This window comes from Chaetodon auriga, chromosome 6 (assembly GCF_051107435.1).
Source record: "Chaetodon auriga isolate fChaAug3 chromosome 6, fChaAug3.hap1, whole genome shotgun sequence".
Taxonomy (NCBI): Eukaryota; Metazoa; Chordata; class Actinopteri; order Chaetodontiformes; family Chaetodontidae; genus Chaetodon; species Chaetodon auriga.
Genome location: NC_135079.1, coordinates 19,827,501 through 19,854,875, shown reverse-complemented (window position 1 = coordinate 19,854,875; position 27,375 = coordinate 19,827,501). Strand labels below are relative to the sequence as shown.

The 27,375-nt window shown below is 42.8% G+C and overlaps 1 protein-coding gene across 1 annotated transcript in view; it reads left to right on the top strand.

Moving 5' to 3' along the window:
* Positions 1–2,802: 2,802 nt before the first annotated feature.
* Positions 2,803–27,375, top strand: part of bcar1 (BCAR1 scaffold protein, Cas family member) — a 78,965-nt gene continuing 54,392 nt past the window's right edge. The window contains exon 1 of the mRNA XM_076732861.1: positions 2,803–3,327. Coding sequence (XP_076588976.1) covers positions 3,316–3,327 — 12 coding nt within the window. The 5' untranslated portion in view covers positions 2,803–3,315. The remainder of the gene's footprint in view (positions 3,328–27,375) is intronic.

Genomic DNA, 27,375 nt, shown 5'->3' with positions numbered 1-27,375 from the left:
GAAAAGATATAGAGAGTGAAGCTTTTCACATCCCAGTGCCCAATAGGATGGATGCTCCATCAAAGAAATATCTAGCGGAGCTGAAACGCATAAATCCACACACCAAGTAGCTCCCATTAGAAGGATATTAATGCTGTGCGACATTTCGAGCACAAGGCTCTACCTCAGACTTCTGATGAATTATAGACTGCATAAGAAATAGAGGACAGAGGCACCGTCTCTGCTTTGTGAACTAGAGTTTTGAAGCCTCAAGTTTGGCATTATGGCCGTCACCATCTTGGCTTATGGAGCCAGTTTTCCTTGCAAACTAACATGTTAAATGCATTTTCCTCCTCAGTTTTTTGCTTCACATACACAAACTGAATTGTGTGGAATACTGTCAAACTGCCTGCGAGCTCATGCTTTCTTGCGTGCATCCTCATAAACAAGATCCAAACAAATGGGGACCCGCACATCAAAACATTGCGCCATAGTGCTGCTTCTGGTCAAAAACGTCATGGGGTACCTTTAAGTTTACATTTATCTGACAACTGAAAAAAGCAATTTTAGAAAATGTGATTATTTTTCACAATTTTCTCATATATATTTCTTTTTATGGACAAAACTGATCATATGGGGCTGATTTATGAACACCCAATCTCACCCTTGGCTATTTGGCACAACATAATCCCCCACAGTGTCGCATATTCTGCTTCCAGGAAGCTGTGTGTATCTTGAATAAAGCAGCTCCATTATAGTTTAAAGACAGAACCGCTCTCGACAGTTGCCTAAAAACAGCTTGTGATTATACCAAATCCTTCCGTCCAGGCACACACACACACACACGCACACAGATAGTGGGATTTTTATGGCGTAGGGCTGACGGGGGATTATCCTCACACATGTTCACATACAGCTAATCATGATTGAAGGTGTCTGTAGAAGTGTGTTGCCATAATTTTATTCTTGTCAGGATGGAGGAGTCTGAAACAGCATTTACATCATCATGGGATGATAAAACTCCACTCCAATCAAAATGTCTCAGCGGAGGCAGTTCGCTCTAATGCTTTCCCACAGACAGCCAGTGGAGTTTGAGGTAATCTCTCGTGATGATGGAATCAATCAATCAATACGATACGCAATGCAATATATATTAGAGGTGGACGACTGGCTGAACCTGACTGGGGATTAGAATTTACCACTAGGCTATCAGCAAAGTGCATCAATATACTGATGTTTGCGACCTCAGTCTCTGCTTTCATGTTTTGTTTTATTTACATGATAGCCAGAGGGCCGATCATTTGAACATGAAGCTGCTACTGTAATTATTTATGTGATATCTCAACCATCACTACATCGCTCATACGGGCACCCTGAAGCAGTGCAGCGAGTCTCATTTAGACCTTAAGTCATGAAGGATTGTTTTTACTCTGTGTCGTTTGAGAATTCTATGTGTTGATAATGGAAAAGACATGCATCAAATAACGAAATGTGTCTCATTATCTATGACATCACCCACACTGCAGCCGGGATTTAGGCACCACCATCTATATCTGTTGCTGGAGCCAAAAATGTGAAGCCTGGGCAGAGCTGGGGGGGGGGGGGTCAGAACAAAGAACTACCTCAGCTGTCAGTGTGACACCTGTTAATCAGGCAAACATGTCCCCAGGCATACTAATAATCATACAACCTTGATTCCAAAAACATTAGTGTGAAATATTCTGCAATTCTGCAAATGAACTGTTTCTGACTTCCCCCATTTATGTTTTACGATGTCATCAGGTGATGTTTGTGGTATGTATGCCAAGCATCTTTTTTTTTTTTTTTTTCAGACAGTGACAATCCTCACCTTTCTCACCTCCCTAACCTACGCTAAGAGGAAGCAAACACACATTTCAGTTGGAACTCAAGTGTACAATACTGTGCAACTGATGGAGGTGCATGCATGAGTGACACAGAAGTGTTTGAGGCGTGTGGGCTGAAATAGCTGCTGTTATTTCAACCACAACGGCGAGCCCAATTGTGTTTCTGCAGAAACACACACACACACAGTCAAAGAAGAGTCAGAAAGACAAAGCTCAGCAGGGCGGCCAGGGCCCGACTATTTATCCGCACATCATCCTCACAATCCATCTATTCCACTCATCATAATGACTTACTGAGCTTAACCAACTTACCGTTACCAGAGGTGTGTTCACGAATAACAAAACGTTGATTGCTGTCAGTGTCACAGCATTAAAATGATCAAATCTGGGCCAGTGAGCAGCCGAACACCTTGTGATGGTGACTGCAGGTCAGAGGAGGGATGCTGAGAAAACAGAGGTTGCCCAGCAATGAATGCAGACTTCATATTCATGGCAATGGAATAAAAATTTCAAGCCTCCAGAGTTTGCTAACAGATTTTCACATTGTAAGGAAAAAAGGCTGCTCTACTCTCATTGCACTTTGAAATCTCATCTCTTTTTATTAGTCTATATGTGTGTATTTTATGGTAAACCGTATCATCTTTAGGGTAGTATTGCAGTTGCATAGTGAAGTATATCTCAGCTTGTAAAGTGCATGGTGTAATGTACAGTGTATTCATTTGTAAAAGATGCAAATCTATAAAATACAGCAGCATGATTTGCCAATCTGTTGTTTGTGGGACAGCGTTAAGAAGGCCTGCAAAACGATTTGTAGTAAATGAGGTAGATAATGCAAAACCACTGGCATGGTCCTTTAAAGGCTCCTTCCAAAGGCTGCCCCAGGGGGTACCATGCTGTGGATTTTCGGTAAATTGTAGAAATTACAAGCGTTTGTAGTGAGACGGTCTCTTTAAGGCTGGACTGGTTCATGCCTGTGGAGGGACGGCAGCGGGCGGCAGGCAGCGGCAGAGGCGGCGCTCCCATCCGCTTCACTCACGGCAACGTTACAGACCTGTCAACACACGCTGGAAGTGGCCTGACCTCCCCAATCATCTGCGCCTCGTTTATTAGCTTTTATCGAAGCATTTCTGAAGCAGTCCGCGAAGAAATCCGCGAGAGAAGAGGCGGGACGGAGACAGACAGCTGGGTCTGCTGGACGCTCGGGCGGTCGCACTGCCGCTGCCGCAAAAAACTGCTTCTGCTGCAGACGCATTCACACTGAAACACTCCAAACTCAACCACTTCATCCAGCTGGATGTTTGCCTGCCTTACACACTTCACCATGGAGTGGACCAAGGAGGACTGACACTGGGGGAGCCGTGAAGAAAACCTCGTTCTTTTGGAAAAGTAGCGTGTGGGGGGAAAAAAGAGAGAGAGACCACCGTGCGTTTTAAAAGCCAGGAGCTGAGGAGAGTGACAGCACCAAGCAAACATGTCTGTCCCTGTAAGTATGAGAGCCATGAGGCACAGGAAACACTTTTCTGGCCTGCAGTGTTTCAGAGAAGCCGTATAGATGTGCAGCTCCGCTTCAGCCCAGCACACACCCAGCGACACACCAAACTGCGTTCAGTAAAATGTCAACTTTTACAGCTGCTATCAGCCTGTTTGTCATGAGAATGGACACACACTGCAATGAGTGGCGTGAACCGATTCTGCAAATGTGCAGTATATTGGAATAAAGTGCGACTGTAGCTTTGCCATAACTAAGTCGACTGATGTAAAATCAGCTAGCTGCTGTACAGATCTGCTCTGTAGTAAAGGAGCGTTAATCTGCCAGTTTTGTGAGTGCTCTTTGGTTTAAGGCCACACACTGGCTCCACAGTGACATCGCTTTTCTTGGCCGGCCTGGCCTGTCCACACATTAGACATGCAGTGTTACTGCCCGACTGTGTTGTAGGGAGGAATTTCTATCTATGTAGCTTTTAGACACAGTCACAGATGGTTTAGTGCAGCCTGCTGATGCTGGAAACGGTCTTGATGGAGCTTGTTGTGTTGTTCTTTATCACATTCCTAAGGATCTGTTTCACAATCTCTGCCTGGAGGGTCTAATGGAGAGCTGTGCGTGCGTGCGTGCGTGTTTGTGTGTGTGTGTGTGTGTGTGTGTGTGTGTGTGTGTGTGTCCTGCCAGTCTGTACTCAGCTACACAAAAAATGTAAAAGACCTTACATTTATTGTGTTGTTTCCGTTATTAGTAATGCACAAAAGTGACATTATCATCATCTGGTAACTGATGATTCTCACTGTCCTTTTGGGTGATAATAATATTATAATGTAATTCATGTAATTGACAGAGCACCACATGTCTAGCGTCAGAGTTTACCTGTTACCCTGTAGCTGTCATGCTGTATGCACAAGCAGATGTGCACTCTAAAACAATGCTTTGTTATGTCTTGATTTATTGCTAATGCTTCAGTTTTTTCCATTGGGATTTTCACAACTCACCAGTGTCTGCACATGTTTGTTCTTGCATCTTTTGTGCCACAGGCATTTACAGCTTTCTTGGAATATGCTGTCAATATGTGGATGGTGAAGCTGAATGGTAGAAGCTGTGATGTCGAAAGTGATGCGCTCAAAGTGCATTGCATGCATCGAGTGTGTGTGTGTGTGTGTGTGTGTGTGTGTGTGTGTGTGGATGATTCCTCTTAAACCAGCTTGTGAAGTCAGCTCCCATCCTCTCTGACAGCAGAGTGAGACAGACAGGCAGAGGGTCGTACCATCTCCTCAGCAGGGAGGACACAAGTAGGTCGGCATCCTCCGAAGTTTGTCAGCTCACAGCAGTGTGAAAGTACACATGGTACCAAATGTTCCATGTAGTTTCTGAGAAATGGCTGCACACTTTCACCCCATTGCCATAATGTAAAACTGATGCAAAAATCCAAAAGTGAAGTGAGGCTGCTCAGATTATCCACTGAGGTCAATGAAGCTTGACTTGTAAACTCACTCCACCATTAGTTGTATGGCAACAGATGTGATTCATGGTCTCCAGAAGATGAATCCTACGGGCTTCGGTGATCATCTGATCCATGAAATGTTGCTAGACAACTTCATGGTCTCCACAGGATGAATTGTAATAACTTTTGTCATCCCTTAATATTTCATCTAGCTCCTTCTTTCAGGTCACTTTTTTAGTGTGTCCAGTATGTAGGTTTCTGACCAAACACCTGCAACTAACGACATTACCATCAGCTTTACTTTGTGTTGCTAACACACTCAGCTAACCTGGTGAACATGGTAAACATTACACTACTATTTGCATGTTAGCATGCAGATGTTAGCATTTAGCTCCAAGCACCTCTGTGCCTGAGTCCAGCCTCGCAGAGCCACCATCATGACTGTGGACTCTGGTTTTGACGAAGACCCCCAGCATGTCTTTTGCGTTTCAGCTTTTCTCTGATGATGAACTTCATGGTTTTAATGCATCAGTACTTGATGCAGGATGTTTCCTTTTTTGCGCTGGCTGTGTGTTTGCTTTGCAGTCTGACCAGTCAAAGAAGCTGCACCTGGATTGGACTGTCAGCTGATTGGTTCGTTGAAAGTCCAGTGAAATGCCATTGGTGGTTTGCTATTTTTGTTTTATTTTATGGGGTTCAGATGATTTATTTGTTGAAAGTAGTGATTGTATGAGTGCATTTTTGCTATGAAAGATTCACAGTGCTGGTTCAGTAGCAGGCTGCCATGTTTTGGAGATATGATCCAACATTTACCTTCAGTGATAGTCGGCTTACACATGTACGCTGTGTATTTGCTCACTGGAGAACGGCAGTGTGAGGTGTGTGTCTGCTCAGTTATTCTGTCAACTCATTCTGCCGCCGTCAGTGACATCATTAGTGACATCACCACACCCTGAGTATCAGCCAGTGACCTACTCGTTTCCACAGCAACCGTTGCCATGATCCCTCTCACCTGGTCAATGTCACATTTATCTGTGCCGTCCCTCCCCTCACACACACACACACACACACACACACACACACACACTAACACACTCACTCTCTCTCACTCTCTCTCACTCTGCCATGCTTTCCATGACGTACGTCAGCATGGCAGGTTTGTTCCTGCAAGCAGAGCGTGTGTCTGTGTGTCTGTGTGTTTGAGTGTTTGAGTGGCTGAAGCATGTTAAGCTGAGCTTGGCTTGATATGCTGGTCACACTGAAAAATAAAAAACAGGATGTGTTTGAATTTGAGACAACTTTTTTTGGAATCAAGGTTTTATAATTCGACTGAAAAACAAACAAAAAAAAAACTAAATGGAACATGTACAGCGGCATCAGTCTTCACTATGTGCTGTTATACATCCGAATTTGTCCAACTCATTCAGTATTGAACGTGCTTGACAGCCAGCAGCACACTGTGATGATGGTTTGGGCCTGCCATAGTGTCGCATGATCGTCCTTGTTCTGCTTGCTCTCCAAACATACCTTCACTGTGTATGTGTGTGTGTGTGTGTGTGTGTGTGTGTGTGTGTGTGTGTGTGTGTGCACTCACTGTGCACACCTGTCTTCTTCCCATCAAACAGCTTAATTGGTTTTACCTTTCTTGTTGACCAAAGGCTCTGTTTCTGTCGTCTTGGCTCGAGCTGAACTAACATGCCACAGCATGGCTGAGAGTGAGTTTGGGCTTTTGGGAGGGGGGTGGGGGGGGGTGAGAGAGGTGTGTTGTGTTAATAAGACAAGACAAAACAAGAGCATCACTGCGAAACAGAATGCGGCACAATAGTCATTTCATCTCGAAACAGCTAAACCAATACGTGTATTATTCCAGATATTCCAGTCCTGGTCCATCACTGGGAGTGAATGGTGGGCTGCTGGTTAAGTGTCTGGTTATCACCGGTATGTCAGTGTACACAATTAATGTTGTGAATATAATCATAAATAAATAAATAAAATCACTTCTACAATGTTCATTTGCTGCATTAAAAAGAAATTAGCATTGCACTGATGCTGTTTCAGCTGAGCTAACACACAGAATGGTGTGCTGATAATGGCGAGCAACGCGTCCACTGTAGAGCGTGTTGGATGACAGAGAGGAGAGGAGGCTGGAGTTAAGTGTTTGTCATGCTGAGCGTGTTTTCTCCTATTTGCCTCCTCCGTGTGTGTGTGTGTGTGTGTGTGTGTGTGTGTGTGTGTGTGTGTGTGTGATCTCTACATGAACACATAAATTCGGCTTTTAAATTGAGTGAAGGCAAAAGTGTTTATACATTCATGAATGCATGCATGATACAGGTGTGTGTGTGTGTGTGTGAGTGTGTGAGTGTGTGTGTGTGTGTGTGTGTGTGTGTGTGTGCTGTGGCTGGGTACAGTCATTCATTCAGTCTTACATTCAGGACATATGTGTATGTATATAACATATGTGCGTGTGTCTGTGTATATGTATAATGTCTGTATGTATTTGTGTGTGTGTGGTGTGTGTGTGTGTGTGTGTGTGTGTGTGTGTGTGTAGTATGATTGGTGGGGTTTCCTCAGGCTACGCACAGGGATTGCTGGGCCTGTGCAGTAATGGCATGATTGTGTGTATGTGCGTCCGTGATAGTAAAGCTTTCCATTTTCATATTAATCATAGCTACTTAGAGAAAGAAGACCCTCCTCCCATCTCAACACACGCACACACACACACACACACACACCTCGAATCTCAATTTCCCCCAGCTCTCCCTGTTCTCGGCAGGGAGTTGCTAGGGGCAACAAGAGGGTCTGCTCAGTGTGTCAGTCACATATAGTGAGCGTGTGTTTTTGCATGTGTGTGTGTGTGTTGTGATATAAGGTCAGGTAGACATGAGTCACTAAAATGATTAAGCTAGCATGAGAGCTAGTGGAGGCTGCAGTGACATGCTGTCATTAAGATTCCATCATCCTGCATGCTTTCACTGCACATGCAAATGCGCTGAGGTCAGAGCGGCTCCGCTGGTCGTTATGTGTTTCCTCTGTCCAGGCTATTGGCTCGTATCCAGCCTATCATGGCTCAGGAGAAACAGCAGAGACGACAGTAGAAAAATAAACAGTTTGAGTTTTCGCATCACACTTATTGCTGTGAGGATCGTTCAGGTTTCATTTTCAGAGGTTTTCCCATCACCCCCATCAGGAATAATAGAAAATCTCCAATTAATAGGGGTGTCACCATTTCAGTTCTTAACCGAAAACCGATCAGACTGAGCCGACGGCTGGAGTCAGAGATGACGGGGAGACAAAATGGGAATCCTTCCCTGAAGTCACCGCTGTGGCAGCATTTTGCTTTCCCTGTAAATTATATGCAAACAGCAAAATGCAGTTTGTAGGCTATGCTGCACATGCACTTAAACAAATACACACATGCTGCTGTGTGTATGTGTGTGTGCTGCTACACACCCACACTGTGAGGAAACTCCAGCTGTTGTTGTAAAATGGCCTTCTGCCATCGAGTGACTCTTCTTTTTGGAGTAAGTTACTGTTAATACATTCTAAGTAAATCATTTAAATGTTCTAAACCAATCAAATCATGACCTCTACATTGAAGATCAAAAGGATTCTTGGATTTGGAGAATTGTGACGCTCCTACCAGTTTTGAACATCCATCGCACGTCCTGGTTCAACTTTGACGCACTGTAATGACTGGAGCTGTGCTCTCACAGTCTTCCTCTGCAAAAAGGTTTGGGATTATTAGTGACATTTCAGCTGTGTCTAATTTCAGTTTAACCTCCAAATAAAGTGGTTTATATCATCTGGATTAATTGTCGTCTTGTTTACAACCTGTGTGGTGTTGCTGTGCCCCAGCAGTGTTATTATGACAGATAGAAATGATGGCCAAAACTAAGAAAAGTTGTCATAAAGCAGACTGTCTGAGGCTACAGCAGCCCTTTTTACCGACTCCAGAACTTGCTGAGTTTGTGTGATCATCACAAAATCCATTCTGACTGCTTCTTCAGCAGCATATTGTCCTCACGTTGCTTTTGCTCGGTTGTGTTTGATGTAGATTTAGACAGAGAAAAAAACTGCTCGCAGTGAGGAAACAGCAAAATGTGAAGCACAAAATGGAGCTATTTATTCAACCAAATTCATAATCCGATGATGGTGGACATGTCAGAGCTGTGGATTGCTGACTCTCTGGAGACCAACTTCAGCTCATGCCTTTGATAAAAAAGGATGTGTGTGTTGTTACGAGAGCACGACAGCATCCACACACAGGACATATTCATAGCATTGTGTTCAAGCTCTCGGCTCTCCTTTTCAACATGATCCCTGAGTGAAGCGCTGATTTCATGGCAAAGACAGCGATGGCTGTCAGCAGCATGTCATTGGTTGACATTATGAAAGCCTTTTTTTTTTTATGACAATCAATTTCAGTGACTGAAATGACAGCTGTCACCTGCACATTTCATTAGCTGGAGCTAATTAGCATAAATTCAGAGTACAAAATGTAATCCTTTTGTCTAGTACTGGTGTGTGTGTGTGTGTGTGTGTGTGTGTGTGTGTGTGTGTGTGTGTTACATTTACACTCCGACAAAGACTCTATTATTGAAAATAATTTTATATATATCTGAAATACTTTGGATTTGTCATTGTTTGTTCTTTAAGTCGTCTTGAATGTGACCTGCCTCCAAAGAACACCGCTTAATTGTGAGCGCCGGTCTGGAAACGTGTGGCACTTTTATGTTTTATGAATAAAACATAAAACTCAAATTCAGACTAATCACAAAAAACAAAGGGACGAGAACAGAATTAACCAACAAAGTGGCTGCTCTGTTAAACAGACGCCGTGGAATATATGCAGAGCAACAGCACACGCTCACACATTGTTGCATGCGTGTCTGGCGTTGCAGTGTGTGACTCTGGACAGCAAACATGCAAACATGCCCGTGGTAGCTCCTGTAGATTGCTCCTGTACCACATCAGCAGGATTCGCCCCACCCTCATGACGGAGGCAGCCACCGCTTCTGCAGCTAGTCCAGAATGCTGCTGTTCTGGTGTCAAAGGGAACTGGCCTGTCATCAGCCACCGCGTCCATTTAGTCACATTATGAGTTTATGAAAAGACAATAAGTCGTTATGCTGAATTTCCATGGGGCCGTATATTCAGTATCAGCATATTTACGCTGTATCAACGACAACGCAACTGATGTGGTTTGTTGACCAAAGATTACTGACAAGGTTATTTTTGCACTAAAAAAATCACATCTTCCTCTCAGTTCTTTAAAGAACAATCTCAAGTGATCTTTATCAAAGTGTTTTTTTAATGTGGAAATGTAAAAAAAAGAACAACTGATGTTTTTTTTTTTCTTAATCTCAAATGTCAGTATCAGTCTTAGCCTTAAAAGTCATTTTTACAGCAAATTCTGATTTAGCTTTAGTCATATTTTAGACATCTAAATTGCAATTGTTCAGTCCAGCTCTGATATTATAAGATTTTAGTTGACTGAACTTACAGTAGATTTAGTTGAGTAAAATCTGGGCGGAGTTAAAGTGTAATGCCACAACCTGTTATGATGAATGGAATTGTGCTTTGAACATGCAATACAGACACATGTTTAACCGCTGTGGTGTAAAGCGTGTTTATGTATCGTAAAATCAGTTTTCCAGTCATCTGCTTTGGACTCACTTTCTGCTGGGATCCACGAGCTTTATTTGTACTGTAACGTATCATTAGATTTCATCGCAGTTCTTGTCGTTATAAATTAGTTTTTAGGTAGTTATCGTCCCGTTTTCTGCAGTGAAAAATGTCACTGACAAAAACCATGACGGAAATTATTTTAACGAACTTAGCTTGTGGATGCGAGGGCCGCTGTGATGTTGTATCCTTATCCTCGCTTCCATCAGCCATAAATGGTTTTGTATTGATTAGCCAGTATGCTGGTACAGAGCTTTATCGATTGATAGACACGTAGGCTATATATACAGACCAGGGATCAAATGCACTGAACCAAACAGCAGACTGTATTCTCTGAAATCTCCAGGAGACACTGTCCTCTGTCAGTCTCTTTCACTGCACGTGTGTGCGTGCGCAACATTATCCACAATATGGATCATTTTACCCTGTAGCTGTACAGCTATCCATCTAAATATCCTTCTCATTGCTATACTGTGGTACCATTGCAGTTTGTCATATAAAGGATCTGTCTAAATGTTGGCATCAGTCATGTGACACTGCTGTATTCTAGTAAATATGGAGCTGGTTTTTGTTGAAGGAGTAGTCCAACACAGCGTGTTGTGGTCAGATGAGACGGCTGATATCAGCTTCATCTCTGTGTGTTCACCACTGCGATGCCTTCAGCCAAGCTTCGTGCAGAGATTGGACGCAGGGGGAAACTGCTCGCCTGGCTCAGTCATAGTGAACTGGCATTGATCAACAACACTTGCAAAACCCTGTTGGCAAATAACAGTCGTTTTGTGCAATGAGGCAGTTTATAATATTGAGTGTTCCATTAAATGCAGCTTTTAGTGTGTGTGCGTGTGTGTGCGTGAACGCGTGTGCGCGTTTGTGAGTGTGCTCACGGCCTTGCTGACATTCATTTCAAGGATTTTCTCGTGGATTAACATTTTTGATAGCATCTCTGATTGTTTAAGGGAATCTGTAGTGTTTTTATGTAAATTGAAAAGCTTATTGAATCTTGTTTTTTACAGTTTAATTCTTTCTGAAGGCACATCTGCATTCTTCAACATGAAAGACTTCTTCATAATGCTCAGTGTAATTAATAGAAGATTGTGAATTCATCTTGTTGAAATAAGGCAAATAAAACAAATAGAATATTTCGTACTTGGTATTTTATTCCGGTATTTTCTGTATCACCTGAAACCTGCTCAGATATATACAGTATATATGGGCCAACATGGGGATCTCTGTTCATGTCTCTGCTCATCCCTCTAATTGACCTTCTGTCTTCCCTTCACCTCTTAGTCACCCTTCTCTTACATTCTGTCTATCTGTCTGATTGTCCATCAGCAGTACATCCCTCGTTCTCTGACTCCACTTAATTAGACTTTGGAATGACGTAACCCTCCTTCATCCGCCATCTTTCCTGACTCCTCCTCTTCAGTTTTCACTCATACACAGAAATGTGAATGGCTTGTGGAAAGGAAGGTTTTTATATTTTGACTCGAAAATCTGATAATGGCGTATCAGCTGATAGTAATTTTCTTCATAATCTCTTATTTTATTCATTTTTTTTTTGATTGTGACCGAGATAACACTGAGAACACAACCTACTACTTAGATACAGATAGAGACAGAGAAGTATGCATGCGTCAGCTGTCATAAATGGACTTTTTATCCTTTAAGCTTTAAGCCACATTTTTATGATACACCTTTTAGATCTTGGTTGTTTTTAACTGTATCTTTTAACTGGATGACGCATTTTAGTCATCTGATGTCTGGATGGAGTTTTTAGAAGATATTGGCTGAGTAAATGTTTGAGACAGCCCTCTCCCAACCAGTTAGTGAAACACTGATTTTTTTTAATGAGGAACTCTTTTATTCAGTGCTTTTACCAGTTTGAATGACTGGATTGGTTCATCTTTGAGTGAACGAAACATCCCCTGACATTTCGGCTCCTGGTATAAACCTCTTGAAGGGTGAACATTGAATGAATCCTGATTTTAACTGGAAGAAGCTGACTGGAGAGAACACTGAATGAAACCATTTATCTGTGCCTTCTCAATAGCTGTATCACCGCAGCCTGGCCTGTCTGGGCCCGTTACCGCCTCCGGATCATCCCACCAGGCTGATTGTCTGTGATATACTACAGTATACATCATTTCCCTGCTGTCCTTGACTGCAAGTCTGTGAGCTAAATCGACAACAAATCTTTACTGCAGCCCTGATTCCAAAAAAGTTGGAAGTTGTTAATCCTTTTTGACATATACTCAATTGAAAACACTACAAAGACAATACATTTAATGTTTTACCTCATCAACTCTATTGATTTTTGTAAATAAAAACTTATTCTGAATTGATGCAGCAACACATTTAAAGTTTGTACAGGAGCAACTAGAGCCTATACTCATAGAATCTATGGTTATGGTACATAACCAACATTCTCTTTCTCATAGGCTTCATCTTCTATTGCAAGTGGGATAAGGGTGATACAATCCATGCCCAAATGAGTCAGTTCAGTACCCACAAGCACCAACACACACCCACTTCATCAGAAACAATGATAAGTCCATGCTTTTCCAATGTGTCACAGCACAATGGTTCATCAAGTGCACTGTGATATCTGGTATTCACCCTGATAGGATGGCACTGGAACAACGCTGAAAACCTACTGTCGTGAGAAGCAGAGACAATAGTTTTGCACTGTAACCATCAGGAGAGTAGAAAAAGAAAAACAGCTCTTCGTGTGCCGAGAGGCCTGAGGAAGAGTTTATATTTAAAGCTCCTCAAAATTAACAGTTACTCTGATAAAATATTCAAAACCAAGAGGACCTTGGAAGACCAAGAAGCTGCAGTGCAAATGTCTTCCAGTGTCACTGCTTTGTGCAAAGCTGGAGAGGGTGAAATTCCTCTGGTGGAATGTGCTTGGATGCTCTCCAGGGGATCCATCCTAGAGATAGGCTAAGAAACAGACTCATAAAGCCAGTGTGGCAGGTGCTGTGCAGACAAGGGAAGCCTCTATTTTTAATTTTGCTCTGTATTGCAGACATAGGTGCTGGTCTGCTTTGTGTGCTACATGACAAGATAGTGCATGCACAAGGCAGAGGAAATGAGGAGGAAGGACATAAAAAAAACACCATGTGAACGATACCTAAATGAGCTGTCGATGCTCTGAGGTGTGTAGGCTGGGTTAGGACACAACATAGCAGAGATATAGGCTCCTTGAAGAAGCGAAAACATGTGGAGGAAGCCTCTGATTGTGCGTAAGAGTGAACTTGCTGCTTTGGTGGAATGAGTCCATACTGCCTGATAACTGAAAGGTTACGTACCAGCAGGGCAATATTGTTGGCTGCCACTGAAACCTGGAAGGCACTCTCCTGCTAGCAGATTAGCCCTGTCTGTTCTATGTATCACTCCACACTCATGAGAGGAGTGTAGGTAGAAACAGATGCCTTCAGTGTCCCAGGCCTTGCCACCATCCCCGACTCATAGGTTGTGAGTGGCTGGTAGGCGAAGCCACACAGGGCCTCAGGAGTTGCTGGCTCCAAGAATATCTCTGGCACGTTGTCTCAGGGTGTGGCGATCTTCACCGGTTTCATGCAGGTTTTGCAGTCAGAGAGTTGTCTTGATGATCTCTAGGAGCTCATGGACAGCGGCACCCACCACCAGCAGCGGAGCTGTGAAGAGGAGGAGGAGCCCCAGATTCCCTGGGCACACACCCAGTGGGTTACTATCAAGCTCTTGCAATGGACAGAAGGGTTGGAATCGTTCAATTCCTGCCCCACAGCGGAAGAAACAGGGAGCAAAATGTGCTGAGCCTCACCCGCTGACTTAGACTCCTGCATTGGTACTTCTCCACTGCAGCAGCAAAAGCGTCCACTGTCTGCTGGTTCTTCTCAGGCTGAGGAGGGTAAGCACAAGAGGCTGGAGGAGTGAGGGCCAAGTCATTGTGCTGCAGTCCAAGGCATGACTCACAGTTGACATGCAGATCACAATGCATGATATAAACCAGACACATGTGGAGACCACTGATGGAGGACATCTGTCAAACAGTTCCAAAGTTGAAGTGAGCTGCAGAAGAATTGGTGCCTATCATTCGGCCTCACCTCAATTTACACACAGGCTGAGACCGAGGTGGTGCCCAAGTAGTATGAGTCCTGAGAGTATTCAGTGCTGCTTGAGCAGAAGCAGGGATGAACCCACTAGTGATAATATGACAGTGTGAAGTCTATGCAGAATAAGACTGCTGTCTTTCCCTCACCTTTATCAAAGTGAATTTGTTGTTCAAATCTAACCACAGACAGAAATCAGGATGTGAACCTGGTCTCCGGAATCAAAGCCCAGAAAACTTCCTGTGCTGAATTACTACACATATTTTGTCAAACATTTCAACATTCTCTGGTTCCACCTTTTCAACTGTGATTCATTTTCAGCTTCATATTTCTGTAATCTGGATTTTGGACAGTGGTCAGTGTGGGTTCGGAGAACTGCTGATGTCTATTTTGGATTATTTTCTGACAGTTTGATAGACTGAGCAGTTATTAACGTAAACACGAAAGTAATCAACAGACTAAATCAATAATTGTTATTTTCGTTCATCTCACCTTGAAACTGCAGACCCTGCCTCTACCCGCCCTGCCTCATTTTCTCCTTGAATCACTGAATACCTCCATTTATCCAACCATTTTCATTCCATCCATCCTCCCAGTAGGACACGCCTCATCCCAGTTTGTCTGTGCTTGACCTCTGGCCTCCGTCATGATGGGATCTACATCAGGCCTGATTGGATGATTTGTACACTGTGGAGAGCCAGCAGAGGAGGAAGGAGAGAGGGGAGGGGCAGGCGAAATAAATGGAAGGAGGGAATGAGAGGGGGATAATGAAATGGTAAATGGATGGAGGAGAAAGGGAAAGATGGAGAGAGATTAATGATGTGAAGAGATAGATATCACTCAGCCCAGACTGAGGGATGGAGGCCTTGATGCAATTTCCCCTGCAGATACTTTTTCAGTCACCTCACCTCACTCCCTCGTTATGCATTCCAATCTTTCTTTTCAACCATCTCTCACTTTATGTCCTCACTCTTCCTCCTTCCTCATATCTCACACACAGCAATTGCATCACATTTCAAATGGATTTGGAAGTCCTGGTGAGCTCTGCCAGATGTCGGAATTTTCTGTAGTTTGTGAAAGTGATAGAACTCCATTGTTGTCCACCTTCGTCTTCCTCAGTATGCCATGGAGAAAACACAAACCCATCCACCATCTTTAAAGCTGCAGTAGGTAACTTGTATAAAAGTAATGTTTTGTCATATTTGCTAAAACTGTCCCTATGCCCAGACAGCAGTACATGAAACATGTAATCTGTGAAAAAAAACCCGGCTCCATTGCGATTTGCAAGAATCCACCGCGCCCGACACAAAACAACCAATCAGAGCCAGAGGAGCGTCTGAGGGAGTGTCTGACATCTGTCAATCACTACTCACAAAAAGCTGCTTTGAGCACAGTATTGGACCAATACCTGATACAGGTATCAGTGCATTGCTAAGCAGTAGGTCACTCACAGAACGTTTATTTCTTTAGTGGCTACAACAGCTATGCAGACTTTGAGTCACATCTAATTCCTGTCTAATCCGAAGTTTCCACGACATTGAGTAATATCTATACTGCACTAAGCCTCAAATGAAAACAGCTCCTGTATCTCACTGCTGAAAGCCCCAGTCAGCTCTGTGCTACAGTCAGAGAGGCAGCTGGCAAACAGAAGCTGCTCCTATGGGACATACGGCTGTGACCTGTGCTCCATAGCTCTGAGCTCCCAGATATCTGGGAGTGTGTTAGAGAGGCAGAGTCAACTCCTGAGCGCTGCTGTCTGGACTGCACAGACACAGGAACAGATCACTGAGGATGTCTTGGAGTTTTACTGCATGCACACTGGCAGGCAGCCACCTACCCTAGTACTGTCTGTGTCTGCAGGACACATATCAGCACACTGCCACGTCACAGAAGAGGACTTGCAGGAATTAGTAATGATTAGGAGGGACTGTATTTGCTTGTGTTTTCTATATTTGCAGCAGTTTCTCTAAAGGTCTGCTGTTGTAGTTTATCAGTGTGGAACCAATTTCAGATACTTTGTGTATTGTATGGTAGATTTGCATCATATCATATAAGCACATCATGTTTGTTTTTTTTGTTTTGTTTTGTTTTTACATAAAAGTAACTAGTAACTGTCAAATAAATGCAGTGAAGTGAAAAGTACAATTTTTCCCTGTGCAATGTGATAGAAGTATAAAGCAGCACAAAATGGAAATATTCATAGTGCAAGTATGTCAAAATTGTACTTAGGTACAGAGACTGAGTAAATGTACTGATGAGTTACAAACTGCAAAATACCTGGCCTGAGCGTATAAATGTCGTTTGGTATTATTGTTTGTGACATTAGATTCTTGAAGCACATACTCATTTAATGACAGGTTCATGGTCAAAAATGGATTATCACAGTTTTTTAAGCGGTGTGCATGTCCTTTTTACATGGAGTGTAAAGCATGTAATAACTGGAGGTAGAACCAATGATGATCTCTTCATGTCTTCACAGGGAGTCAGTCACGGAGTGTATTTATCTAACAGTGTCGTCTCCTCAGAGGCAAGTGTAACATCAGACATCAGAGCTAAACACCTCCATCCCCTCCACCTTTATCGCTCTGTCAAAAACAATCTATCCATCTCTCTTCACCTCCCTGTAAACAGTGTCTTCACTTCCTTCTTCTCATTTCCCCTCCCTCAATTCCTGACATCCCCCTCTCATTTGGTCTTATCCCTCCAGTCCAGTCTCCCTCCATGTCCCCATCATCTATCCAGTCCTCCACATCTTTCCACTACAGCACTCTTTATCCCACACGTATTCTGTCTATGCCTCCCCTCCTACCTGGTCTCAGTGCCATCATACTTAAACACACACACACACACACACACAGACACACACACACACACACACACACACACACACGCACGCACACACTGCTCAGTGGTGTGGAATGGCATTTGTGAGGAGTAAATTGCTTGGCCTCTTGGTTCACAACCAATTCACAGGATGGCAGCTGGGCAGATTAAACCCACAGCTCCGTGTGTGTGTGTGTGTGTGTGTGTGTGTGTGTGTGTGTGTGTGTGTGTGTGTGTGTGTGTGTGCGCACAGCTGACCACCCAAGCTGCGTTCACCTTAATGTCTGTGCCTGTCTGTCTGCGTATGCACAGTTGTTTCAGTTCAGAATACACTTCCTTTGATAAATAGTGAGTAAAAAAAAACACTAATTTGTGAGCACTGCCTGCACTGCATAAACTGTCAGCGTTGCATTTTTCTTTCCAATTTTCACTGTCAATATAATTCTGATAATTCTTGTTGACTTCAGAAAGACTTTTATTTTTGTAGTTCTGTCCTTCATTTCTGTCATCACTCATACTCACAAAAAGCTGGTGGTTTATTCTATATTTTTCTTCCCGTCAACAAATCCCATATTCAGTGTCAGACCAGGGCCCTGTTGTTGTCCAAGATCTGTAAATAACCCCTCGGTGAGTCACACTGTTGCACTGGGTGTCATGCTCCTTCATTATCATGAACACACACAGTCTAGTTTATTTTGACTCAATCCCACATACACCGTCCTGCTGCGCAGACACTAAGGAGAACACCAAATGTGCTCCTGTATGAGTAACATTTGATATAAAAATACACTAACCAGCTGTTTTAAGAAATTACTGAGCCTTTTTTACAAGTGAAACAATCTATTTGTTCTGTGTTTTCAAAGCTTTACGTCTTCGTCTTACATCTTTAAAATATCTGACATTATGGTGTGAGATAGGAATATACGTACTGTGAAATGATCCTTTTGTGTCAAGCTAATTCTTCCTTTAATACCTGTGGTTCTGTGAGGTCATTGTGCTCAGTGTTAAAATCAATGACGTGGTTTCATGACATATTTAATTGCTGGATTAGCCAAACGCGGCATTCATGTTTGGTTATTTTATCTGTAAACAATTGATTTTTATATAAAATGTACTATATCATAATTTAGATCCATATTGTGAGATAAAATTAACACAATCTGATGATTTTGTGTCTGTGTAAACTCTGCTTAGAGGACACCAGCGTGGCCACAGCTTCTCTTTGAGCCTCTGTGGTTTAAAGAGCAGGAGAGACGTGGAGACAACATCAGTCGTTTGTGCTGAGTGAAGCTTTTAACGCAGGTTTTCTGCTGACTGCTCCAGTAATAGCACTGCACATCAGCTTCAGATGTTACATTCACCAGGACGTGTGTGTGCGTGTGTGTGTGTGTGTGTGTGTGTGTGTGTGGACAATGGACAGTGAGAGAGAGGACGGCATGAAAAAGACATAAAAACAGGGCGTGTCTGTACTGATAGAATGATGACTTAGAGAAAATACACTGAGTCAGCATGCTGGCAAACATTTTTTTAATATTATTTTACACACACACACACACATAGTCAGAATCAAGCTCAGTCAGTGTTTATATTTATCATGTCTTGTGTAATTACATGATGCTTTAAGCAATGTTTTTAGACCAAATAAATCATGTGTGTTATGGATCTACATAGTGTTATATATAGCGAGACTGAACTAGATTGTTAAGGGACTTTATACTGTGTTTCAGTTGGTATTGATTATATAGTCTTTACTTTATGGGTTTTAGTATTTTGGATTAACAGCTACACATGTTTTTGCAGCATTTTTAGGCCACATTTTACAAGCTCATGTTGTAAAACAAGAAAAAAAACCCACAGAACTGTATAGTAGAGCAGTGTATTGTCATGGTGAAACAGCCTTTGACGGCACATTTGAATTAGGCCTCGACATTGTTGTCATGGAAGTACCTGCCCCACGTTGTCCTTTCAGTGGATGCTGGCTGCGAGTGTGTTCAAAGCCCACTTTATACTTTCTTTCTTCATAACCTGCATTTCATCATTTTTTTTGTGAGAGTCAGTGTGGAGGCCAGAATTTATGACTGCAAAGACTGTACATCTGTATGTACGCACACCCAATATAGTATAAATAGAACAGCGTGCACTCATTTTTGTATCATATCCAGCCGTTTACTTCACGCCTGCAGAGTACAAGGCAATGTCACGTTCACTCTCGTGTTGGGAATCAACTCTTTGCAGACTGGAGAATTCGGTTTATTCCTCCTTCTGGCAGTTATCCAGACATACATTTATTGTTGAATACATTTTAGGAATATTTGATGATGGAGTTGTCAAACTTAAAGATGGTGTTAAGTCGCTCCTTCAGCTCCAACTCCTCTCAAAATTATGTTTGTCTGTTTGTTCCTCCAGCTGAATGTTTGAGCCTCACTGTGCAGAATGATCCGTGTGCAGAGTTTGACAGTAGAGGCCTGTTTTCACATTCATCTACAGACAGTGGAAAGTTTCTCTGCACTAATTGAAAATCCAATTTTAATGGATGGGTCTACGAGCATGATTAGTGACATCATAAATAAGTTGGAAGCCAATCCTGGTCCAGTATTCAACGTACACAAAAAGTGATGTGGAAACTTGATGCCCGCAGTGCACAAACGCTGAGAATAGACTCTGCATTGAAGCAGGAGACATCTTGTGTCGAACAGTTAAACGTCTGTAGTGTATATTTACATATTCATCAATTCTGGGTTATTTAATGAGGCAGAAGGAGTACAGTGTTTTTACATACATCTTAAAACATGTCTGCAGGGGATGCTCCTGGCTTACTAATCGCAGCGTCCTGTCTTGATTTTCTGTAGCCTGCACAGACAGAAGTGTTTCACCAGTCAATCACGGAGTCAGCTTCTTCTGTCTTAGCCAGCGTTGCTAACAGAGCACCACGTCTTGGCTACCTTTGCAGTGTATTTCTGCCTTTGTTCATCAACCATACTTGCTACTCGCTAATAGAATCTGACCCCTTGCTATTTTTGCAGAGATAAAACAACTGCTCTATTTTTAACTAATGCGGCTCCCATGAGACATATTTTAGCTGCTGGAGATGTGAACGAGCCTTTGACTGGTGCTGGAATAAAAATCTGTCTAACTGTGAGGAAATAACGGTCCGATTGGCTTCCTCACATCATGAAATGAGTCAATCTCTAAACATGAGCCAGCCTCAGATACCTCCCAAATGCACTTCAGCTGGCTTCACATCAGATGATAGAGCAAATTATTTTGAGGTAGATCTCATGGGTGTGGGTGTGTAGGATTTTTATTGCTTCACTCACAACCTGCACTCATATGTCACCGAAGCTCTCATTTATCGGAGTTCTGGGAAAAGTAGCCTTCACCTGAAAATGTTAACAGCAAAGCAGTCTTGTGTGCAAATAACTTAAAATTGGATAGTAGATTTGAATAGGAAGCAGTGTGGTGGTTTCAGTAGCTGTTGTATCTACTCCCAGAGAAGGCTGTTTCCTTATCAAGCTGCTGGGATCTGTTAGGAGGCCCACTGGGAAGCAGTCAGTGTGCACTGATCCCAACACACAGGAAACGGACCATTCCTTTGGCCAGACAGAGGGAGAAGTGGGACATAAGCCAGACTGCACCGTGTGTGTGTGTGTGTGTGTCTGTGTGTGTGTATGCAGAGAGAGAGAGAATGAAGACAACGAGTAAGACAGCCCAGTGTGTTTAGTTCTGTGTATTTGTACATGTCTCACACACATTTGTGACCTCACTGGAGGAGTGTAGCAGTGAAATTAGGTCAGGATTATTCCAGCTCACATTACAGTAGTCTCCCACCAGGCCTTATGTAAGAAGAAGCTGACTTCCTCAAATTGTTGTAACTTCAAAATAGGTCCTTTGCCCCCATTTGTACAGTGGTTTCAGCGTGGGCTTACTGTACTGTATGTCCTCGCTGCCTTGCTCCGCAGACAGCGGTCGAGGGCTGCAGCAGGAAGCGTGAAGATGGGGGGTTAAACTCCTGGCATCAGAGGTGTGGTGACCGGTCTGTATCTCATCAACCACTGGCCAGATGTCATGACATTTAGTCAGGATATTCATGTTCCCCAGAGGATGAATCCTAATGATTTTCACGACTCTGACCTTTCATCTGGCCCCACTCAGGTCAAAATGTCAACTTTGCACACTGGCTGGATTGCAGCGGATGTTCGTGGTCCCCAGAGAGTGAGGGCTATTGATTTTGATGATCATGCAGCCTTGGATGCAAAATATTTTTTAATCAATCAGACAGTTTGGCATGAATTCTGCTGATCTCATTCATGGCCACAGTTGGAATGGCTGCAGTAAAGCTGCATTAGCTGAGTTTTGGGGGGCAATGGAAAAACCTGGAAACCCAACACTGCCATGTCATGATACAGAGTCGTTGTAGTGAACATGTTGTGGCCTAGAAACACAGACTCATGCTTGTGTCCTCCTGATGTCTTTTAGCTCTGGCTCTTTAGCCCTAAATGTTAGTTTAGTTCACTTCTGGTTTACTGAACTGACACGAGAGGCCAGAAACCTGCCAAAGCCTTCTTGTGTCACATGAGGTGATATTAGAGGCACTAAGAGATGACTAGTTTTGGACAAATGAAGAAAAGAAACAAGCATGTGTGAAATGTCGCCAGCAGTAACTGCATAGATAAAAAAGACATGACAATGCTTCATTCACTCGTCTCTGCCTCTGGTCCATCTATTAGAAGAATGTAGGTCAGTCATGCTACTGTGCGCCTCATCCAAACTGACATGTAGTTTACTTCTCCCTTCGGCCCTTTGATTCACCTCTAAATTTTTGTTACTTATTTCAGACGATCAGCGTGATGGTCAGAAATGTTCTTAACAATATAAAGTGCTCGCTGGACTGCAAACAGTTGTTTGTCATGTAGGATCCTCTTAAAATTTACTTGAAAGATGCATTAATCAAATTTTTCTGATGCAACTGGCAATTCAGACACAGCTATGAATATTCGAAGGAGCTTTATAAACAAACCAGTACAGATTCCAGCTGAAGAAATCTCGCAGTTTTATGCTAATTGTGCCCACGGGATCAAATTTAGAATGACACATTAAATTTAAGCATCTGACCAGTCTTGGGAAATGTCCGTGATGATCACAAGAAATCATTAAAAGACAGACCACAAGTCGACAGCGAAGTTCCTCCACCCCTTTGTGTCCTAACAGCAAGTGGACAGACTTGAACTCGACTACATTGTAGGAGACCTGCAGGCTTTGGGGCTCATTAAAAAACAAACAAAGGTAAGAAATGAACATGAACTAGTTCATTTTTGGGATTGCAGCCGTACTTCAAAATTCAAAACTGTGAACTATGAATGGGGACTAGTTCATTTTAATCTGTGTGAACTGAACTTTGAGCTGGCTCTTATAAAGTGTGAACTTGAACGCTGGTTGTAGCATGTAACAACCTCAACACCTCAAGCAGATTGTGTAGAAGCCCTGATGGTGAAAATCCATCTGTAATCCATGTAAATCTCTTCTAATATACGTATTATGTGGATTAAAGAGCAGGCGGTAGGAGCTGCTGATCAGGCTCCTGTGGGGGCAAAAGGTCACTGATGCAGCTTGTTGCTTTGAAACTCCTCGGTCAAAGCTTGATATCAGCTCTAAAGCGAACAGGAAACCACTCTGAAGACCCTGGATTGAGGCTGAGATGCTCTTTGTTGTTGTGTTGTCTGCTCTGTTGTCTGAAAGATTTATCGTATTTCAGCAGCATGCGGCAGACGGTGCAGACCTAGGCTGGCTGTTCGGCTGCTCTATATTAAGGCTGAATGCTAATTAGCCTACTCTACTTCTGATGGCCTATAAAAAGACAGCACAGCCTCTGGAGAACTTTGAGGGACTCTGTCCTTCTGCTTTTCCTCTCTCTCAATCTGATGATGTAAATGGATCTGTGTATTTACTAGATTTTGACTTCCAGTGCAGCATATAGGCCTGATGTTAGCGTTATGTTCCAGAAAATGGGATGAGCAGCCAGTTTGTCTCGATGTATGAACAAGTTAGAGATGGAAAAATCCCAAAATATGTATAGTTGATGCATGGGTGAACAAAAAAACAACATAATTTTGTAGAGTTCTTTTAAATTACATATGTAGGTATTGAACATCCACATGATATTGGCTGTCACTGCAAAAATGTCATCATGGGCCTCTCAGAATCTACATGCGTGTAATACTCTCCGGTCCTAACTGACTCTGACAGTAGCCATTAGCTACTGCTGGCAATAATAGGCTTCCTGCATATCTGTTGGAACTACGCCTGAGTCACTTACTGATGAATAAAATGATGTGAAAGTCTTCACCCCCCCCCCACTAGTGATCCCGAGAGTCTGCACTAGTCATTCCAGCCCAGGAGGATATCAAAGTGACGTAATGACCAACATACTTTTGCTATTCTTAGAGCCTCACAAGTAATGGGACTACATGTGTCCCATGGCGCTACAGAACCATCAAATTCATTAGCGATTTTCCCTGGAAAATATAAAACGGAAACGGAAAAAAAACTGCATAGCAAATTTTATGGGAGTGTGCAACATTGCTTGGAATTTTTCACTAGACAGTGGCGACAGAGGAAGGGTCAGGAAAGCTCAGTGCAGTCAGTGCTGTTAGCTGCATGGGAACAGAAATATCCACAACAAATTCCACAGCAGGCTGACCGTGGAGTCCAGCTCTGCCATGGTGAGGAGGAGCGGGGGCTCCTTTTTGCACGCCAGGTACCAAATATTGCCTGAGCAGCAGCTCTTTTTGTAACGGTCCCGTCATGTTTGCATAAAGCCACGACAAAACATTAACGTAACAGAGACTTATCACTGAATGGTCGACTCGCAGTATTCATCGTTTCTCCCGAGGCTGCGCTCGTGTCAGGATGGAGGGTTGCTCAGAGTATTTATTGCTGCTATAAAACCTTATTATGCAGTCTTGTGTTAAATCTAATTAATTCTAATATGGGTCACGGTCGAGCTGCAGACAGCCAGTGTGTTGTTAATAAATGCAGTGAATATGCTGTAATAAATCTGTTACCAAAGTGCATCTTCCCCGTCACATCAGATGAGCAAATTTCAGCTGAAGCAGCGTTTCAGTATGTTCTAAATGTGGCGTGTGTGTGTGTGTGTGTGTGTGTGTGTGTGTGTGTGTGTGTGTGTGTGTGTGTGTGTGTGTGTGTATGTGTGTGTGTGTGTGTGTGCGCGCGCGCTGGGTCAGATCCTCTCTGGTTGCGTACACTGTACTGTACCATCTGTGTGTGTTTGGGTCCTGTATATGTGTTATCAGCAAATCTAGATCAGTCCAGACTGATTCACTGGCCCTTCAGGCTCTGTTGCCATAGCAACCTCCCTTCGTGTGCATGTGTGTTGGGGAGGCAGGGCCAGATTTCAAATGATATATGATCTGACGGTAAGGCTCACTTAACTGCGTCTGCCAAACGCTGTCCCGGTCAAATGCACCTCTGTCTGATGGACAGTCACCATGAAAGAACAGCTTTCAGATCATAATAAGCGTTCATCTTTTCAGAAAACACTCTTTGCCGCACACACTTTTGCTTGGATGTTTTCAATACTCACGGTTGTGCTGTGTATTCTGTTGTCCCCTCCTGTCCTCCAGGTGTTGTGTAGAATGTTTGACTGCCTGCAGGGGGCGCCACAGGTAGAGGTAGGTCTTCCAGCATGGAGTGGATCAAACCTCTGCTCTAATAAGTCATTTGATGCGTGGAGAGGAAGCAAAGTCTGACACAGAGTGAGGTGTAGTGCACCACATCTGAATCCAGAGTAACTTAATATTCATTAGAATATCTGTAAAGATTTTACCTTAAGAAATAAGGTCTATATTCATATTGCAAGGAAATTAAAACTGGAGCAGCCGCTTAGTCACCACTATTTCACACAGCTTTGAACTCCTTTCAAGCCTTGATTGCTATCAGTATCACGTGGTCTTGATCTGCTGTATGACACTGAACTTTCTGTTGTTTTAGTCACAAGATGACATTAAAGGACCCGTGCAGCATTTTCAAAAGTGCCCCGTTGCTCTTTTAACCAGAGACAGATGACAGCGGTCCGTTTCCTCTGTCTCTGTCCTGCATGTGTGAAGCTGCATCGAGTGTGATTTTTCTGATGTTGATGATGCTCATTCATCTGCTAGATTTGTTATGATTTTACTTTTCTTTTGTACTACAAAACAAAGAACAACCTGCTCATCAAAAATACGCTCAGAAACTACAAATCATGTCCTATCTGCATAGTAAACAGTAGACTCTCAAACATTCATTATAATTAAGCAATCCAACCCAACTGGTGATCAGATTTGGTTGTACTAATCAGTGTGATGAAGAGTGTGCTGTGGATTGTTGGTGCATGCATCTGTTAAAATCTATATGTCAACTCACATGCAAGTAAGATTACTTTGTTGAGCTGGAGGTCTAGAAATCTGTATGTAGATGTAGTTTTATTAAGTGTAGTAGAAGTAGAAGTGGTAGAAACATTATCTGAATGTTGCTTCTGGTGATCCAAATGCAGTAAATGGTACACTTGTCAAAGTTTCTGTGCTGATAAAGTTTTGCCAGCGTAGTCAGTCAAAGTTGATTTTTGCTGAGTGGAATTTTCATTTTCATTAGCCATGTAAGCAGCTTAGTAGAAATATTGTCTTTTCTGGAATAAGGGCAAAAACATGACTATTTTGTGCATCTTAATACAGTCTTTGAATTTAGAAAGGCATTTAGAAAACATCCATTTACTACAGGTTTAACACTGACAGTGGCAGCAAGTACAAACTACACACCGCACACCCGTGTGAGCCACAGTATGAAAGTCTGGAATTGTGTCTAAACAAAACTCTTACTCAAGCCGGGGGTTGAATTCGAGCTCTTCTTGCACCCTAAAATGGATCCTCAATGGCAGATGTGCGACTCACTGAGCTGTAGACACAAACCACTAACCAGCTCCCTCTTAGCTGTGATTTTGGTATTTTGACTTAGTCCCTGAACATGAGAATATGCAGCATATTTCACTCCAAACATGAGGGAAAATACTGCAAATGTAAGAATTGGGAAGCTGTGGAGAAAGTCAGTCTGTTTCTATTGCAGCGAATGAGAGCTTGGCAGTGTGTTCCCTATGAATAAAGGTTTAAATCACAAATATGAAACCTCAGTTGAATTAGATGTTGCCGTTGTAAGAGAGAAAAGGCTTGTGGTGACATTTTTATGCCTATTATGTGCTTATGGAGATGAATCTGCACGACTGAAAGCAGTATAGGAATTTTTTTCTGGTCTCCAAAATCACTGCACCACACGGATGAAATCTCTAAAAAAGAAAAAAGATCAACGTCTTCACGTTGAGTACTTCACAGCTTGTCAGCAAGTCTGTGGCTGCACATATGTCACATCAGAAAGCTTTCAAAGTTGAGAAGGTTTGAAGAAAGTTGAGTCTGTACTCCCATAGGATCCCATCAATTTTGAAATAAAGGAAAATATATTAATAAGACCAACCATCACGTCATCCAGAGCAAAAAATAACAGCACACATCTCCTCAACATACGTAACATTTTAGCTTTGGAACCATGTTTCTAGCTGCAAGCATGTAGGTGGAGTAGCAAAATGCACGCAAGAAAATGAAATAAAAACTAGAAAATGCATTTCCTGCAGAAAATGAAGTGTGAATGCTGACAGCTGAAATAAGTTTCAAAGCCTTGAACTGGCTGAAAACTCTTAAAGCTAAAAAGCATTGCACTGCACTGCTGAGAGACCTGGAAGCTGGACGGCATTGATTAAAGAAGCTAAGAGTTGAAATGCATCGCTGGAAAAGCTGGCAGTTAAACTTAAACACTGTCAAATCTGCAAGTGGAAATGAACAGCCTGAAAAAGAACAAAACGGAAGAACAAAAGAAGAAAGCACTTTGGAAGAGAGGAGGCGTTGGCCTGAGGAGCTGAGAGTTGCAAAGAAATGTGAGAGAAAATGTGAAATGAATTGC